This window comes from Lupinus angustifolius, chromosome LG18, assembly GCF_001865875.1.
Source record: "Lupinus angustifolius cultivar Tanjil chromosome LG18, LupAngTanjil_v1.0, whole genome shotgun sequence".
In the NCBI taxonomy this organism is placed as follows: Eukaryota; Viridiplantae; Streptophyta; class Magnoliopsida; order Fabales; family Fabaceae; genus Lupinus; species Lupinus angustifolius.
In genome coordinates, this window is record NC_032026.1 from 14359439 (window position 1) to 14379089 (window position 19651).

The following is a 19651-nucleotide window of genomic DNA, read 5'->3' on the forward strand; positions in this document are numbered from 1 at the left end:
TTATGGCTGCAACCATCAATACTGCAACTAGCCCACTGCCCATTTAAAACACTCCCACCACCATATTGCTATTGTCACTATTATTATCACTGTCATAGTTGTCACCACTATCACTTCCTATCCCACAGTCACCATATCCATCAATACCATTATTAACATTAAAGATGATACATAAACTAGGTTGAGTCGTATGGAATGGTTTAGAGGACTTTGCTTGGTGCTTGTGGAATTCACACATACTTACAAGCAGCAGAGATTGTAGCTGCTAAGGTGATTGAATTGGAGAGGAAGGAAGATAGTTTATGTAAAGTTGTCCAATATGTATGCATCGTTTGGTAGATGGGAAGATGTGAGTGTAATTAAGGGCCTCATGGGTGAGAAACAGGTTTAGTTGGATAGAAGTATATAGTTTTGTAGGGGTGAAGGATAACAAGTAAATTCATTGTGAATATGAAATTAACTTGTATGTTTCTGGTGTGGTGAATTTGCTGTGTAGAAATGCGAGGATCAATTCTTCACAATGAAACAAACATGCCAGCAAAAACCAACCCAAATTTCAATCTCCAGGTAGCTGCTGCAATGATGTTCCCTTCCCCATCCCTCAGAACTGCTCATATATCCCCAGAGAAAGCATTTGAAATGACTGCATCTGATGGCAACTCTCCTCAAACCATATATTCGTCCCGGAGATCCATATTCCATGAGCCAATATGATCATCAATTCCACTCATATTCGGGCATGGTATAGCAGCACCGATGGAACCACACCTGAACAGCTAAAGACTCGGGTAATGGGGTCAGGTGCTACTTGAATATGAGAATGGAGTTCAATAACAATTATGAAATCTCACGGGGTTTATGTACTTTTCCATATGAGTAACAATGGTATAGGAATAGGAGTAACAATGCAAGAACAAAAAATACAGTCGAACTCGATATGCATTGTACAATTGGTCTTCTACGGGCTATATAAAGCACTCATTTGATTTTGAAGAAGATTTACAGCAGAGCTTGTATCTAGAATCAATAGGTAAGAATATATTTAATGTTATAAACTATAATAGTAATTCATTAAATGATTTAAACAACAGATATGTATTTACTTTCTGATTTTAACAGTGGGTTTCATCTTTCCCACCAATCTACAATGGTCAGCATTCTAGCTCTATATCTAATACATTCTCTTCGATAGAATCCAAACCAGACAACCCAAGCACACACATGCTTGTAACAGTTTAAATCATTGATAACCGTTGGATGTACTAAGTATTCCAAGCATGATCAGTAGGAATTTAATAAGTAAACGGTCACCTTCACAAAATAGTCACTTATCACTTTAGTTCCTGAGATAGAAATTAAACTTGGTCCTTAAAATTGTATCGTGTCAACTAGTTTAGTCCTTAAAAGTGATGGAGGACTAAACTGATTGGCAGGATACATTTTAGGGACTACAATGATAAATGACTATACTATTATAGACTAAAGTGGCTATTTACTTAGAATTTAATGATATACACCTGCTGTTGGGCATAGCATTTTTTTGGGGTTACATAAGGAAAAACACCAAAACTAAGAAAGCAAATCATTACATATGACCTGTCGAACACAAGGAGGGAGTCTCCAAATGTTGGGGATAACATTTGATTTGAGATGAACAAATACCAAACCGACGGCATTATATCTGACTATGTTGGAATGTTTTGTGGGGGCACAAAACTCTACTGTAAGATACTTAAATCTAGCCTGACCACTACTTTATGGTTGTTGTCACTTATCAAGATACTCATTGCTTTTCAGGATGCAAGCAACAAGATAAGTCACCTCTCATTCTCACATCAGTCAAGGTGTCGTAAATAAAGGAATGCCTAGACACATGGCAAAGCCACTAAACCAGGACATTCTCACCCTTTATCCTTTGACTCCACCATCAATCCTACTATCCCACCTTCTGCTCTCTCTCCCTCTTTCATGCCTCTACCACAGCCTGTTTTGGTCCCTTTGATGTTCGATGAGTGGTAATGTTGGTTTGGGAAAAACCAACAAAAACCTTTAATTACCAGGCACCTTTTCCAAATTACATGTTTATAAAATCTTACTATTGACCAAGATTCACGTAAAACGTCTCTGCTTTTGATGTCTGTTTTTTCTATATCATGTATGGTCATTAGCATATGGAGCACGTATGCTCCCTAGACATTTCAATAACTTGACCATGATCTCTTGATGACTCTTTTACACAGCTGGATGATTAGTAAGACATGCACTGAACTTAATAGAGATACACAAGTACAATGGAAGTAGGACTAGAAACTCTACAGGCTGCAGTTTTAATGATGCATATGATTGTACCTATGAATAAGTATGTTCACTATAAAACTGTTTTCTCAGCCTGAAAGAGTCATCTAATGTAAGTGCTTGTGCAAAACCAACCATACAAAAAAAGAGGCCTTTTTCATTCTCTTCTAGCAGGCCAGCTCATAACAGACAGACCAAGCTCTAAAAAACATAAAAGCAAAATGCTCGACCAGTAACAAGCTTACGGCCGCAAGCAACCTAAATGCAGTCACAAAACAATGCCACAGTATAAGGAAGAACTACAATGGTTAATGAGTAGTGTATACTGTGTTATCATATAAATACTTATTTACTATGAAAAAATGTCAATATATTGTAAAAAAATTAGGAAGGTATTTTTGCAACCAATATTCTGGTTGGATGTTCTAACGGTCCCTAATTTTCTATTCAACTTTCAACACTTTGTAATCTGTAGTCTGTACATTCATAATTTCAATTTCTCTACACCTAGCTGCAAGGCTTTTTCTTTATATTTCCTAATGTATTCGACTTGTACAAACCACGGACCATGGTGGTGAATCCATGCCAATTCACCTTTCAAAACACAGAACCACATGTAAATCCCAGGCTGCATAGTATTTTCAAAAAAAAGTAAGAGGCAGCAAGATGGGAAATTTGGTTTACATAAAAAAAATTCTAAAACCCAATGAACAATTTGATTACAGTGACAAGTACAATATGAGTTAAAGTCATTGTTTGAGAAGAGTTAAGAGAAGCTTAAGTGAAATAGACGAATAAATTTATCAATAGATATAGACATGACACATACCTTAAGAAACTAAATTCCCAAACAAGAGAAAGGACAAAGCCGTTATTATTCAAAATGAATATCATTCAGACTTCACTTCCAGTTACAAATAAACAACAAAAACCCATTATTTTCACGGCTACGTGAATCATTTAAATCTCCAACAAATTAAATAAAATAGCATAAAATGTAGCTCTAACGTAATGGCTCCAATGAGATAGACAAATGTTAATTCATACTTGATTATGAAATATTAGGTCATAACTGGTAGGTCCAACAAGAAATTCCAGAAAATGATAATTCCCGCAGAAATTATGCGTAACCTATAAAATTACATGAATGAGTGTGTCAAAATCACACTGGAATCGTACATTTGAAAACGTATCAGGTCCAATTTGATCAGAAAATAAAAAATAAAATATAAAAAGTAAGTGAAGCAAGAAATAGTACTAGGGATTGGTAAAAAGATAGCATTAGGGGCCAAGCGAAGTGTAGAAGCAGAGAGGCGAACGGAGAGTGGTGGAATTAGCGGCGAGGCATGACGTCATTGTGGCGGAGGAAACGGCGGTGTGGAAAGGGAGCATGGAATGAAGGGATCCAAGTTGGGGAGAAATGGGATTCTTGTGGGTTAAGATGAAGGAACGTGGAGTAGAAGTGGATTTGGTGAAAGTTGATTTGAAGAATGAAGAAGAAGAAGAAGAAGAAGCAGTGTTGGATTTAAGGGATGTGATTGTTCTTTGCGCGATTCTGCTGCACGATGAAGCCATTCTCCAAAACTTTCGTTCAAATCAACAAACAATCATAACAAGACTACACAAACAAGGGCTTAGGCTTAGGGCTTTAGGTGCTATCTCCATTCTTCGTTTTCTATTTTCCTTTCTTTTTTATTTGATTTTTAATAAAATTAATATGTGACACTCTCCATTTTATTGGAATTAAATAAATTATTTATCTTTTATATATACTAGTGTGGCAACAAACATTTCGTGCATGCCGACCCGCATTCTTATTTTATGATATTAAATATTAAATTTTTATTTTTATTTTAGAGAATTAGAATGTTTTTTACTGAATGTATTTCATGTTATAATTTTTTATTTATTATAATATCCAATTAAAGTGGGATGTATATAATTATTTATGATTATATGATTTTACTTTAGAAATAAAAAATATTGAGGGCAAATAGGAAAATAGAATTATGGTCGTAATTATTTTAAGTCTTGACTTTATATATAGTATATAATAGATATATAACTTAGTCTAATTTTATACATACATTACAAATGATTATTCCCCAGTAGTAGATGAGTGTAATTTTTTCAAGTAAAATAAAGTAATGAGTGAATTAAGTTAAACTTTTGGGTATTATTGTAGTTTATTCTTAAATAATTAATTATATATTAGCGTTATAAATTGATCATTTATAAATTTGCATTTAAGAAATCATTCTTCATATTTTTGTATTTAATCAACATTTTCAAATGATTATTAACAGATCATTATATTAGACAAGAACAATTGCCTCTAATCTAGTAGTACCGTTGTTGTCAAATGTGTTTGTAGACTTAAAACTGATATGGACAAGCATGATCAACAACTTGTGGGAATTAAGTCTTGTTTTTGTGCTAGTTGGCCAAACACTAGGAATGGAACACAAAATTTATTTTACTTGAAAATGGAGACATTTGAGCTAAAAATCAATAACTTTGTAAATTTAGCTACAGATATCTAACAAAAACTATACTTGTATAATTAGCTCAAAACTAGCTCAATTTTGTTAAGTTTCTCTAAGGGAATGTGATATTATATTGACTCGAGGGTAAAAAATTGTTAATGATTTAAAAATTAAAAGATTGATGTTATATGTTCTTACTATATTTTTTTACCCAAAAAAATGACATATGTCATTTATAAACTAATTATTAATAAATAAAGTATTTTTTGTGACATATATTATTTTATTGTGGGTAAGAGGATAAATAAGAGATGTAGCATATTGATATATTAATTTCCAAATTAAAAGCAAGAATAAGAAAAGATTTTGAAAATTCCAAATAATCTCTAGTTAAGTTTTAAAAGACAATATCTAATTTTAAATACTTTCTAATCTCTAGTTATTTTATATTCACTAAACAACTTTACAAAACTTTTGATTGAATGGATAATTTATTTAGATCCATTTAAGTTTTTTAAACCTACTATAAGAGTGAGTTTTTTAAGCATATTCTAAGAGTAAATTTTGTAAACCTATTATAAGAGTAAGTTTTTTAAACTTGTTCCTCATCCTAACCATTAATTCTATAGATATCTAATGGTTTAAATCTACTCACTAATTTAAACCATTAAATTTTCATAGAATTGATGACTAAAGATATAGAATAAATTTTAAAAACTTGAAGTGGATTCCTCCTTATTTATAAACACCTAATCAATTATAAACCACTGTTCCCAGCTATACGTGACATTGAATCTTAATTTCTATGCTGCCTTCTATGGCAAGCAATAATGGGTGCAGTAAAGACCCTGATCCTTATATCCTAAGCAATATTTAGTGCACTTCAGATCCATCACAACTTCATGGTTCCAAATTTGCCATGTCTACACCGTGAAACGTAAATCACTGAGTTTTGCATATGAATAAAAATTAAATTCACTGAGTTTTCTAGTTAGTAGTATCTCTATTATATACTAATGATATCACTGACAAACACTTCTATCGCAGCTTCAATATCAGTGCACACAGAAGACGCTGAATTTGATGAAATCACTGACTCACATTAAGTGTATAGAATTCCATTGAACATTCAGTTCTCACTTTTACTCATTCTATTGGTTATTTCTTACACTTACTACAAACACTTTTTAAGCGAGATATTATATATCCAAATAAAAAGTAGTTAAGTTCTTATTAAAAGGTTCATATATTTATTATTTTTTCATTAATGAAGAAAAGACATATAAGATTGAAAAGATAAATGTCACATAGAATATGTAAAATGTCATATAAAAATGATCATAAAAATAATATTTTATGATAAGAATGATAGGAAATTTAGTTCATGAGGTCTGTTTCATAAGATTTGTTTTGGGATAGTTTTATGTGGATTAATAAAAAAAGGAAAACAAATCATTAAATCTGTCAATTATTATATTGTTTTCTAAAATTCACATTAAATAATTTTATAGTTACAATCAATTTGTTTGAGTAAATAAATGTATTTTGATAACAATTTATTTATTGCACATAAAGTTTTGACAACAATCTTATAAATGTCATTAATACAAACCTGGAAATGGTTATACAAAAAGATTTAGATAAGTAATTTTTTGATGTAGTTACATTTGTTTTCCGTGAAAGATAATCTTATTTGAATCGTGAACATCTACAATATAATGAGACTATATCTATTAGCATGAGTTTTCCCTCTTAGTAACAAGATTAAAATATGAATTTGCTTAGATATTTAAGTCCTTTTTATCGACCTATGTATTTTTTACTACAGGAAATGATGTTGGAAACAAAAACATCTATAATATAGTGAGACTAACTTTCATAATTAAAATTTTCTCATATACAAGTCTCAAATCCAATTCCCATTGAAAATCAATCATGTAACACTTAACCAACCACCTATTACTATACGTTTAAGCCTTTAATGAACTAATTTTTATATTAAAATGATATATTACATCTTTTCCTTTTTCAAATGCCTTTTTACACATACTTATAATTATTAATTAAAACTTGTTTTAAAAATAGTATCCATACATTATTATAAAGTATTGTGTAAAACGGAGCAAAAGGAAAATATAGGATATTATTAATATTTTTCAAATAAAATGATATTCTTACATTTTTTCTTATATTTTGAGAAATATTATTTATAGACTATAGTGTTAAAAGAAGTGTAAAATGAAGAAGCATAGGTATAGTTGTATTACCATATTTTATTTCACCAAAAAAGGATTACCATTTTATAAAAGTGAGAATTTCTCTTGAGGAATTGAGATAGAGGTTTGAAAAACAAAAAAACTAAGAAAAAAAAATGAAGACACAAATCAATAAGGTGTTGATCTAGCTGTGTACTGTACTAGATCTTATAGATGATTAAAATATCAAAAATTTAATTCATAAAAACAATACTTATTGAGAAAAATAGTTATACATTTTAAAAGAGATTAATTTCTTACTAAAAATATTACACAAAAGTCGGAGGCGAGGCCGCAAGGGGATATATTGATAGAGTGTAAGAAGCACCACTTGATTTTGAAACTTCTTATCATCTTGCTTTATATCACGTGTGCCCCTTCACAAGGTTTGATGGCACACCATAACCCCATGTAATCATTATTAGTTTCAACTAATTATAATTTCTAAAACAAAAGTGCTGCCTTTAAGCAACTAATCAAAGGGCTTTTAGTTCCACTATCGATCGTAGGCTCAATCTTTTGTTCTAAAGCGCAAGAGAAACGGTGGTGAATCTAGAATATAGAACTTTACATACGCACTAGAGTTTAAACTATAAAGCAAAGTAAGATTTAACCTGAAAAGATAAAAAGTGTAGAACATTTCGCTTTTGTTTTTCCCCCTTGAAGTAAAGGATGGAGTAGATCATACTCACTATTAGACTATTTTCAACCAACAAGCTAAGTTTTGATATATCACTAATCTACTTTTATGATTCTTTTTATGTAAAGAATTAATTAATTTGTAGTTTTTAGATATAGAACAATCTCAATAGAAGAAAGACTACAAAACTTTCTATTCAACAACTATGTAAGCCATAATTTCATTACCAACAAGTAGATTATATAAAATGGCAATCTATTCATTACATATATTAATGTTTTGACCATTTCATCCTATTTCATGTAGGTAGATATTTTATAAATCCTAAATTCAATTACACTTATATTTATTAGCATTTATTATTCTCATTTTATTTATCCATCTTTTTTAATGATGAGAAATACAATACATATATATTAAACAAGAATATTTCATTTAAAATTTAATAAATTAATAGTATCATTTAATTATTTCTAAATCTACACACATAAGCTTAAATACCTATTTTTAAGGATCAATTAATTATGTTTCACACAACAAAATGAAAAGCATGATCATGTAGGTTTGAAGGAAAGAGAATTCTTTGTTGCTTTTCACCATTCTTGTTCCCTTACACTCCTCACTCACTAACACTGTTGTTCCACACCACAGTGATCACACTCTTCATAATCATAACAATAAATTCACAAAAACCCTAAATTAGGGTTTCATCTTCCATAAAATCTGGGGTAGTTGAAACCCAACCATCTATGCATACCCACATTACTTACTTTCATTGATTATCACATTTTTCATCTCAAAATCTCACCTTTACAATAATCAGCCATTATTATTTACTCTAATACTCTCCACTGTTCCCTTTTCCCCCATAAACATTTTGGAAGGAACTTACTACTTTGAAAGAATGAAAAAAAATTGATTTTGATGATGATGAGAAATTGGGGTTTGTTTTTGTGACCCAAAGAAAACGAATGAAATGGGTGTTGCAAAAATGGGTAGGTTCAGTTTATTATCGACGAACCTGTCTCTGTTACCGCAACCCAACAACAACGTTAACAGTAAGCAGCATAATCATGTGGTTTGTTGTAGACAACAGAGGAAACCGATCTCATGGTCGGTGGTGTGTGGGTTGATGCTGTTCGGTTTGGGTTTGATTTCGCTTTTAACGGGTCACATGGCTTCTGATCTTGAATGGTATTCTCAACGATTGGTTCATCCCACTTTCTATTCCAGACTTGTATGGATCATAAGCTTTTTCTCTATGCATTCCTTTCCTGTTTTATTATTATTATTATTGTTGTTTTGTTGTTGTTATTGGTTTGTTCAAGTTCTAGTTTCTTATTTCATGTGAATCTTGTTTTGTAGGATGGGAGTTATCGTGCGCCAATTGATATTTGGAAATCACACTATTCTAAATATTACTATGGATGTAGTCAAAGGGGACGCAATTTTCCCTGTAAGTTTCATTCATCTACCTGTTTTGCTGACAATGTCATTACTCCGGTTTTTTATTTTTCGTTCTTTCCTAATTATGGTAGCTGGCATGGTTTTAAATTGTGTTTGTGGTTATATTGAGTGCCATTGCAGACAATTGTGGTTGCAATATAGTTGCGGAGACTATCAAAACGGCAATATTGTAGCCACAATTGCGATTGCGGGCTGCAATTTAAAAGCTTGGTACTTAGGATGAGTTGTTAAACATCTCAGTGGCAGCTAGTTAGAATTAAAAAGGTTTTAAGCATTTATAGTGAAATCAAAAGCCAATTAATGCTTGATAATTTATATGGCACACTCATTGGCAATAGTCACAATACCATTGAAATGCGCCTTCTTTCATGACTTTACAATTTACGATTTCCTGGTACTCAAAATTTCAGCTATTAACAACTGCCAATGCTATTTTAGGAAATTTGAAGTGCACAGTTTAGTAAATCTTATTTTGTTACCAAAAAATCATAGGTTTGTTTCATTGGATATCAAAAGCATTTTAGGTATGTTTGTTTTTGGTATCAAGTTCTTCCAGATTACTCGTAGCACAACTAAAGAGTTAGCAGAAATTCATTGATACAGTCATAGTCTCCGTGCTATTTAAACATATATGTAATGCTTGCAAGTGAAAGTCCTGAACACTCTTGTTTTCTTGGTAAGCTATGTATGTGCCTAAAAGCTAGCATGATGTGATCTGGGTTGTTGGTTGTTTTCTGTATGTGCCTTATGTGACCTGTGAACAAATTGAAGGACCGTTTTATAATTTGAATTGTTTGTGCACAAAACAAGCGATATCCCCCAGATTGGACTGAAAACTGTACTAACTTTTCCAAGTCTCACTTTCTGTTGGCATCTGGGTAATATAGCTGCTGTGAGTGAACGGATGTCAAATGGCTACTTGCTTATTGCAACTAGTGGGGGACTGAACCAACAACGAACTGGGGTAAGTAGGAGTTCAATTTACGATATGCTACTTCTTTATCACAAGATTTTGGTATAAGATCACCACGTGGAAGCCTCATGTACTAGGCTTCCCTTTTGTGTTTGTCTCTGATTCAATTATTTGTAGTGAATATGAGGCTTCATAGGTTCTCTTTCCTAGTCACACAGATGATTTTGAAGTTTCTTTTAATAATAGTGAATAAATCCTTTCCGCGGAAATGACAAGCATTCTCCTTCATACAGATAACAGATGCTGTTGTTGTTGCACATATTCTTAATGCTACACTAGTTGTACCTGAGTTGGATCATCATTCTTTTTGGAAGGATGACAGGTAATTTGCAGATCCTATCATGCCTTCACGATACTCAGATAAGAATCAAGTGTGCGATGGTTCATCTAATAAAATCACTTTTGTTTGAATACAGTGACTTTATCAATATTTTCGATGTCGATTGGTTCATTTCTTATCTCGCAAAAGATGTTACTATTGTCAGAAGAGTTCCTGATAAGTTTATGCGCTCAATGGAGAAACCCCCATATACAATGCGTGTCCCAAGGAAATCTGATTCTGAATATTATCTTGATCAAGTTTTGCCAATACTGTTGAGACGACAGGTATGGCCACATTGCTCGTCTTGATTGATACAATGTTCGAAATTGCATAATTATTTCACTTGAAAACATGTTGATTCAGTAACGACTGTCATAACGAAAATTAGTAATTGGTTGTTGTCAGTTTGCAGAATGTTTTTGATAATTTGGTAATGGTAGCTAACATTTGGCTGATTTTCTAGGTTGTGCAATTGACAAAGTTTGACTATAGGCTTGCAAGTAATCTCGATAATGAGCTACAAAAGCTACGTTGCCGTGTTAATTATCATGCATTGAGATTTACAGAACCTATACAAGAACTTGGTCAAAGACTTGTTATGAGAATGCAAAAGATGGCACGGCGTTTCATAGCTGTCCATTTGAGGTTTGTTTGATGTTTCCCTTTTTACATCTTCTTTACAGTCTTCTGAAAATGTTTTAATTGTATTTGCCGTTGTAATTGTTGAACACTTGAAAATATTGGATTGGAAGTATTTATTTACTTATACTTCGGGGTGCTGAGAAGGGGAACTCTGAAATTCAACTTTCTGATGCAACATAATAATAGAATCAATGACTTAGAAAAGTCGGGGTGCAAAGGGGATGACACTGAAATATTTGGATTCTCATAACAGCGTCCAAAATTGATTTATGACAGGTTTGAGCCAGATATGCTCGCGTTTTCAGGCTGTTATTTTGGCGGGGGAGAAAAAGAGAGACGCGAGCTTGGTGAAATCAGAAAAAGGTGGACAACATTGCCTGTAAGTCGGCAATCCTTTGACATATAATTGTAAAATCTTATTTGTACAATTTGTAGGATAATGACATCTTGTCCTTTGTTTATCCAAGTGCCAAATTTCTGAAGGTGTTGAAAACCAATATTGTTTCTCAACTAGTAGCCTAATATGCTTTCCAAGTACAAATTATTTTGCCATGCAAGAGTTAAAGTTGAAGATACCTATTTCTATACTGATGTGATAATACAGGATTTGAGCCCTGATGGAGAGCGAAAGCGAGGGAAATGTCCTCTTACTCCTCATGAAGTGGGTTTGATGTTGCGAGCACTTGGTTTTACAAATGACACATACCTCTATGTTGCGAAAGGAGAAATATATGGTGGGGATGAAACTATGCAGCCTCTCAAAGATCTTTTTCCAAACATGTATACAAAGGAGATGCTTGCCGAGGAAGAGTTGGTACCTTTCCTTCCATTCTCTTCCCGCCTTGCTGCTATTGACTACATTGTTTGTGATGAAAGTGATGTATTTGTCACCAACAACAATGGTAACATGGCCAAGATTATTGCAGGTCGAAGGTAAGAACATATAAATTAAACACAATGCCCCGCTTTTGTTCATTTAATACATTACAAGAACTTCTAGTTTCTGAACATCATAATCTTGTAATGGAATAGCTGGAGTCAGATTGTTATTATTCTGTTATGAAATGTGGCTATTATGTGCATACATGACCAAGTAGTCGATTCCAGTGTACTAAGTGTACTTAGGCAAAGAACTATTACAATTATGCTGTTATCACACTTATGCTGCTAACTTAGTGCTTCTATTAAACAAACCTTTCATTTTGTTTATGATAGGAGATATATGGGTCACAAAAGAACTATCAGACCAAATGCAAAGAAGCTTAGCCCACTATTCATGGGAAGGCATGAGATGGAGTGGGATACCTTTGCCAGAAAGGTGAAGGCATCCCAGAAAGGGTTCATGGGAGAACCAGATGAGGTGAGACCGGGACGAGGAGAATTTCACGAATATCCGAGCTCTTGCATATGTCAGAGACCACTTGTGGATTTAGAACTGACGACAAAAGCTGAGACTAGAGTGAATGGAAGTAGAAGGATCAGCTCATGATAAAAGATGAGTAACATCAGAGGAAGTTGGTAATTGTGTGGGTCTAAAAATACAAGAATCCTCACTCACTATGTTGATGGTATCAGAATTTCAATTGAAAATTGAAATGTCACTGCAATGCCTCATTTTACAAACTTGGTTTGTATTTGTAAAATCATGAGAGGGTCCATTTCTATGGTGAGTGGCTCAAATTAGTAGAGTACTAAACACATCAAAGCGTTGCAAATGTTAATATCATGCTTGGTGTAGATCGAATGTAAACTTTTTTAGCCGCAGGTTGTCTCAAGTTGAGTTTAACTTTTATTTCAATTTATTGTTTGTCTGAACAATCTAAAATTTACGAAGAAAAAAAATAGGATCAAAATTCATGATATCTTCCTAGTACAGATGTTACACCTAAAATAATTAACAAATAAAACACCAATTTTTAAGATCTTGAATGCTTAATCAGTCATATAACTTGTTCTACTTAATTTAAATTCAATATCTTGAAATGGGTGTGTTCTAATGGAATCTTCCAAAATCCACTTTATTGTTTTTAATAAATTATCAACATGAACATTAAAATTATGAGTAGTAATATTGATGTCATACATCATTTACCTTTTAAATGTATTACTTATATTTCAGATTCAATAGTGATTAAATATAAATGATATAATGACAATGATAGTGGGAAAAGAAAGGGGAAGTGAAGCTTTAAGCAGTGTAATTCCATACCCGAAGAGATGGTTGAAGAAAAGAGCATGACCTTATCATTTGATAATTAAACATTTCTACAAACAAGGCAACATTCAGAAATGCCATATACAGCACAGCCTTAGGTGCCATAAGACTGGGAAATAATCATTACTGAAACTAAATGTCTAACTACGAGTAACACATTTTTTGTCCCATAATTTGTGTCATTTCATGTGCCATAAAATATGATTGGTCAGAAAAATACTTAATAATTAAATTTTAACTTAAATACATTTTTTTAATCAATCACAATCTCTTAACAAATAGAATAACACTAATTGTGGCACAACATATATGTACTCCTAACTACCTAATCTGCCTGAACCAAAGCAAGAATTTACAATCCTAGATGTTCTCTCTATCATTGACAGAAACATCTTGATCAAAATTTCCAAGGCCACTCTGTCCACTAGGTTCAATGTTCTCACATATTTGAGTTGATTCACCAAAAGTGGGAGATTTGATTTTGTTAAAGAAGCTAGAAAAACCTCCTACCTTGTTGTCACTATTCTCACCATGTGTCTTCTCCATGAACTCCACATTCTGGAATTACTATCCTCAACTACTTGCCCCTCAGAAACAAAATCATCTTTAGTTGAGATTTATCATCCACTTCATCTTTAAGCAAGACTAGATCTTCACTAGCACCATCTTGAGAAAGATCAGTGAAACATATATCTTCATTGCATTTTCCCCCTTTCATTGCATTTGGGTCCATTTATGTTCTTTAACCCATCCATTTTGGCTCAATATGAGACTTTTTCATTGGAATATCCAACATCTCCCCCTCAAGTGTGTGCGAGAGTTCTTCATTCACAAATACCTAACAAACTCAATGCCCACTACTCCCCCTGGAGAATGTGTCAATCCACTGGTTATCTTCGTTACTTTGAATGCCAAGGAAAACTTCAGTTTCAACCAAACTGTCAAATCTTAAATTTCCTTGAAGGTTTTCATCAAAAACAAACTTGGGGAGAATGTAAGACCTTAATACTGGAGTAAATTTGGTACTCCCTTCGCCAGCTAAGTGGAGATTCTGACTGAAAATCATTGTCACCATAATCCATGGATGTTATGAACCATGGATACAGATACGTGTGTCAGATACGATATGTATCTGATACGTCCACACACATTTTTTTTTAAAACATAGGTATACTTTCAAGGATACGTGTACAAAATGATAAAAAACACATGAAATAAGATAAAATTATAGGCGTAAATCAAAATATCCAAAGTAAAAAGTATAATGGAAATTGAAAATCATTGTCCTCCAAAATTCCAAGTACCAAAGTTAGAAAATATAATAGAATAATTCATAAAATTGCTTATTGTCTAGCCCTAGAAACAGAAATAGTATCAATTTCATCTCCATTATTGTATTTCTCTTTTCGCTTCCTATAGCATACGTAAGGATTGAGTACAACCCGTACTCGCTGTAAATGGGATTCATCTGCTTATCAAAAAACTACTTATGAGCTACTTTTAAGTTCTTAATATAAAGCATATACCATTTAAGCTTTATTCATATACATAATTGAGCTTAAAATATTAAATTTGATTTTATCTTCAACTAAATGAGATCGGTCATTATTGTTAAGAAGAAAGTAGACTAATACAAAATGATACAAGTACGGTTAGAGCCTATTATTGAGTGAAAAAAAGAGAAATAAAAAAGTATATAGTGGATTTTTGTATTATTTAGTTGTATTGTTTACTCTTTTCTTGTTCAATTTCTCTTATTTTATTTTCTTTCTACCCTACCAAAATAATTAAGGCCAAGATGATGAACAAGAAAATTATGTCTTTTTATTTTGATAATAACTTAATTGCCTATCACATCTTAAAAAATACCATGACTAGAAATTGAATGTATTATGACTACATGGCTACACCAATAATATGCTAGCTCCTCTGTTACTATGACAGCAACCCCTTGGGTTTGTCGTCTATAATCATGAATAATCCTCTTGATTAATTAATAGTTATACAAAATTATAGGGGGTTTAATTTAATATAGAAAGAAAAGGACAACATTTACATGAGTCAGTTAGGTTTTTTAGTGTTTTTTTAAGAATAAAAATATAAATTAAGGACAGAAATATATTTTTTTTTGTTTTATATATTTTCAACTAATTGATCTCTAGTAACGGAAATGAGTCAAATTTCATTTACATCGAGAGGTTGTTATTCCACTAAGCCGTCCAACCACTCTCGTGGAATCATGGTATTGAACGATTCAAAATTGTCCAAATGAATGAGGCATCGACTGCGACAACTTTTTAATTTTTAATGCTGGCCTAAGTATCCATCTGGAATAAAAATTCTGGCTTATTCATTTGATAAACGTGAACATAGTAATGGATGGACAATTATTAGAGCTTATCAACTACTATTTGAGGATAAATATGAGACATGTTCATCTATCGTTATCATAGTGGAATCATAATGCTCTCAAAACATATTTTTTGCCACCCCAAGTTATCATCATCATTAATTTAAGCCTCCTTTTATTCATCATTTGATAAGGGGAAAATGACTTCTGCCTATCAATGTTATGAAACCTGAGCCGGATGTCAGAAGTCCTGTATTAGGTTTAATCGATTTAAGCGGTTAAAAAGTTCGGTCTGACCAGATGATTCCATACATAATTAATATTTTTTATCTATAAATATATAGTTATATATAAATGTAAGACTTTATTTAATTAATAATTATGTATAATTATATTGATGTAATAATATCTTCACCTTTTTTATATGGTAATAAAACAAAATATTAGACCAGTGTTTCATTTTTTTAAGTGAATCGTCCGGTTAACTTCCCAGATTAATTCGGTTTAACCAGGTTTAACACGGCCGGATCAGAATTTTCCTAGTTCAAAACGGTTTAACTCTCATGCAGTTAAAATTGCAACACATAACCGTTTTCAAGTTGGTCAGCGGTCAACCGTCCAGTTCAGTCTGGTTCTGAGAATAATGTTGACAATATCTTTTAAATAAAAAAAGCCTCCCTTTTGTAATATGATTTTTCAATTAAAACCTATTCAAACAAACAATGACAAAACCTTTTTTTTTAATTAAATAGACATACTAACTTATTTATCAATTGTTGATTTTTATCATATATTGGCTTAGCACCATTGTGTTGTGCAATTATGCTTATTTACGAAGAGAAAAATAATGTATATACTGGCAGTGTATGAATTTTATACATTGTTATTATATCATCTATTATTAAAGTTTAATTATTATTTACTTTTAAGAAAATTAATACAAATGAATAATATATAATATATTGAATGTATATAAATTTGTATACTGTCGGTGTCTAGATATTGCACTCATTTACTGAAACCTAATACTTGTTTTGAAAACTTAAAAATCTTGACCTACTTATAAAATCATTAGAGTTGTTACTAAACACAAACGATACTATCGAATATGCCCGTGACCTTGTTATTTTATTCCAATCATTACTTAATTAGTTAGCTTATGATTATCTCGTGAATAAAATATCAAAACAAAAACATTATCCTATAATTTTTAAAAGAAAGTAAGGTGCAAGGGTGGTTAGGTTCCCTCCACCACTAATTCATGCAAACATAATACAACAACTCATGTGTACAGTGTACAGGTTGGTCTATGAGGCCCACCCTTCACAATCATAGCTATTATATTTTATGTAACACACTTGTTAAGTTGTTATATAAACCTTAGCAAAGGTTTCTGATGCAAGACAACCTCATTAATACATGCTTAATTATTAGGTAGCAATAAGGTTCTAATCATTTTGGTCTTGAGCTTGTTTTTTTTGCTTTCAAGTGAAGTTGGAAAATGGTGAAAATAGCTTTTGGTAGCTTTGATGATTCTTTTAGTGTTACATCCATCAAGGCTTATCTTGCTGAGTTTCATGCCACTCTCATTTTTGTGTTTGCTGGTGTTGGATCAGCCATTGCTTACAGTAAGTGTTCCATTCTGGCTCGTTACTAATCTGTATTACATTTGCTGTTAAGCGTGTCAACTAGAAAATTAAAGGATCCATATACATGCATGTATATATCTGCTAACATATATTTTCACATTTTTTCACAAAAATGAGGAAAAAATGAATACACGAAGTTTTATACACTGTCATTATATCATCCACTATTGATATTGATATTGTAATCGTTATTGACTCTTACGAAAATATAATCTACAATATGTATAATATTTATAATGACTATGTATAAATCTGACAAATATTATACTACCAAAATATATATTTCACATCAGATTTTATAATAGTTATCTTTAAAAGTCACATGAACAACCCCTTACCATTGATCAATTCAATAGTATACTTCTAGACAAACTACTTAATTGATTATTAAGTTTGTCACGTAACTTTTTTGGTTTAGTTTTGGTTTTATCCAGCAATTTTTTTACGAATCTCTAAATTCTCAACAAATTTTTAAATTTAATTTGATGTCATTTTACTCCTCTTTTTTTGTTGAAAAAAACCCCTGTTATCATTTTGTAAAAATGAATGATTGCAAAACTGGGTTTTAGCTATAAAAGAAATAAAAAATGACCACTTAAACAGATTTAAAAACAAAAAGTAAGTCACAAAATTATTTGAAAACTAAATAAAATAAATTACAGTAGCAACTTAATATTATCCCATGCCAGTGTTGATGTGCATATAGTAATAGCACAAATTTGTTGGTGTAGATGAGGTTACAAAAGATGCAGCTTTAGATCCTGCTGGGCTTGTAGCAGTAGCATTGGCCCATGCATTTGCACTATTTGTGGGTGTTTCCATTGCAGCAAACATCTCTGGTGGCCATTTGAACCCAGCTGTCACTTTTGGATTGGCTATTGGAGGCAACATCACTATCCTCACTGGTCTCTTCTACTGGATTGCCCAATTGCTTGGTTCTATTGTTGCATCTCTACTCCTCTCTTTTGTCACCTCTAAGGTCTTTATTTTCTTCACTCACCAATTTTTACATCATAATTTGTTACCCATATTTACAATATATTATTGTTCCTTATCAGTATACCATAATATGAGTCCATCACTCATTTTTTCTACACTAGTCACTGATATTAAAAAAATGGTATCTAGGAAACTGGTATGTAAATATCTAATATGTTGCATTTGGGGTGATGTTGAGAGTGTACAAATCAAAATAAACTCTTGTGGGAAAAATTTACTATAGATATTTTCTACACTATCAATGTATTAAAATTAAACTCCTAAACAATTTCATTTTCACTATAACAAAATGTTAAAGCAAGTTGATAATTGAAGATTCTATTATAGTATAATATTTTTACATTGTCAATATAAATATTTATACGGTTAGTACATCATTTAGATTATTTTTATTAAAAAGTCAATAATAATTAAATATAAATGGCGGATGATACAATATTACTGTATAAAATTGGCACACTTTGACTGCATACATGTTTTAATCCTTTTGGGGTATTTAATTTTGGCAGAGCATTCCAACCCATGCAGTGGCTCCTGGAGTGAACGCCTTAGGAGGTGTTGTGTTCGAGATCATTATCACATTTGGATTAGTGTACACTGTGTATGCCACAGCAGTTGACCCTAAAAAGGGCTCATTGGGGACCATTGCACCCATTGCTATTGGGTTCGTTGTGGGTGCAAACATCTTAGCTGCCGGTCCATTCAGTGGCGGTTCAATGAACCCGGCTCGATCATTTGGTCCAGCTGTGGTTAGTGGTAACTTCGCTGAAAACTGGATCTATTGGGTTGGCCCATTGATTGGTGGAGGCTTAGCTGGGTTGATCTATGGTGGCATCTTCATTGGTTCTTATGCTGCTGTCCCTGCCACTGAAACCTATCCTTAAAAAAAGTTACATGAATTCATGTTCTTGTGTGTAATTTCAAGCTTCAGCTTTGTTCAATGTTTGTTGTTTTGGCCTCTAGGCTTTCTTTTTTCTTTTTATCAATTATCTATCCAATGCTTGTGAACATGTAAATTATAAATCAAACTCTGAATTGAATGGTTTTCCCCCCTATAGGTACAATATTGCCATGTGAAATCCGCACATCAATTCAATCTAATTCACCTCACAGACTTTAACCATGGGTGCTTCCAAGTTCTAATGTCACTCATGCCATAAAAAAAGTATTTTGGAAAATAGTATAAATGATTCTAATTCTTCAAAGTATGTCAGTTTGTACAATTATAAAGTTGTAAGCAGTAGCTAACTCCCTCAAGAAACACCAACTAATATCAACTATAGCTTTCTGTTAATTTTTAGTACTACCAAGGTATTCTTTCACCTTTTTTGGTAAGAGACTAATCCCTTCAGAATTCG

General features: G+C 32.3%; 2 protein-coding genes across 2 annotated transcripts; both read left to right on the forward strand.

Moving 5' to 3' along the window:
• On the forward strand, window positions 8220-12880 carry LOC109333191 (uncharacterized protein At1g04910-like). Its single transcript, XM_019568521.1, has 9 exons — window positions 8220-8913; window positions 9042-9132; window positions 10031-10107; window positions 10350-10438; window positions 10533-10722; window positions 10902-11083; window positions 11357-11459; window positions 11685-12013; window positions 12296-12880. Exons 1-9 carry the CDS (start codon window positions 8653-8655, stop codon window positions 12567-12569), a joined length of 1596 nt encoding a protein of 531 aa, XP_019424066.1. The 5' UTR covers window positions 8220-8652; the 3' UTR covers window positions 12570-12880.
• On the forward strand, window positions 17031-19333 carry LOC109333192 (probable aquaporin TIP-type RB7-5A). Its single transcript, XM_019568522.1, has 3 exons — window positions 17031-17273; window positions 18026-18273; window positions 18803-19333. Exons 1-3 carry the CDS (start codon window positions 17147-17149, stop codon window positions 19175-19177), a joined length of 750 nt encoding a protein of 249 aa, XP_019424067.1. The 5' UTR covers window positions 17031-17146; the 3' UTR covers window positions 19178-19333.

Coding starts and splice junctions, on each gene's coding strand:
- LOC109333191 (XM_019568521.1), top strand. CDS start 8,653: ATGGGTGTTGCAAAAATGGGTAGGTTCAGTTTATTATCGACGAACCTG. Junction 8,914..9,041: donor CCACTTTCTATTCCAGACTT/GTATGGATCATA, acceptor CTTGTTTTGTAG/GATGGGAGTTATCGTGCGCC. Junction 10,439..10,532: donor TCTTTTTGGAAGGATGACAG/GTAATTTGCAGA, acceptor GTTTGAATACAG/TGACTTTATCAATATTTTCG.
- LOC109333192 (XM_019568522.1), top strand. CDS start 17,147: ATGGTGAAAATAGCTTTTGGTAGCTTTGATGATTCTTTTAGTGTTACA. Junction 17,274..18,025: donor TGGATCAGCCATTGCTTACA/GTAAGTGTTCCA, acceptor TTGTTGGTGTAG/ATGAGGTTACAAAAGATGCA. Junction 18,274..18,802: donor TCTCTTTTGTCACCTCTAAG/GTCTTTATTTTC, acceptor TAATTTTGGCAG/AGCATTCCAACCCATGCAGT.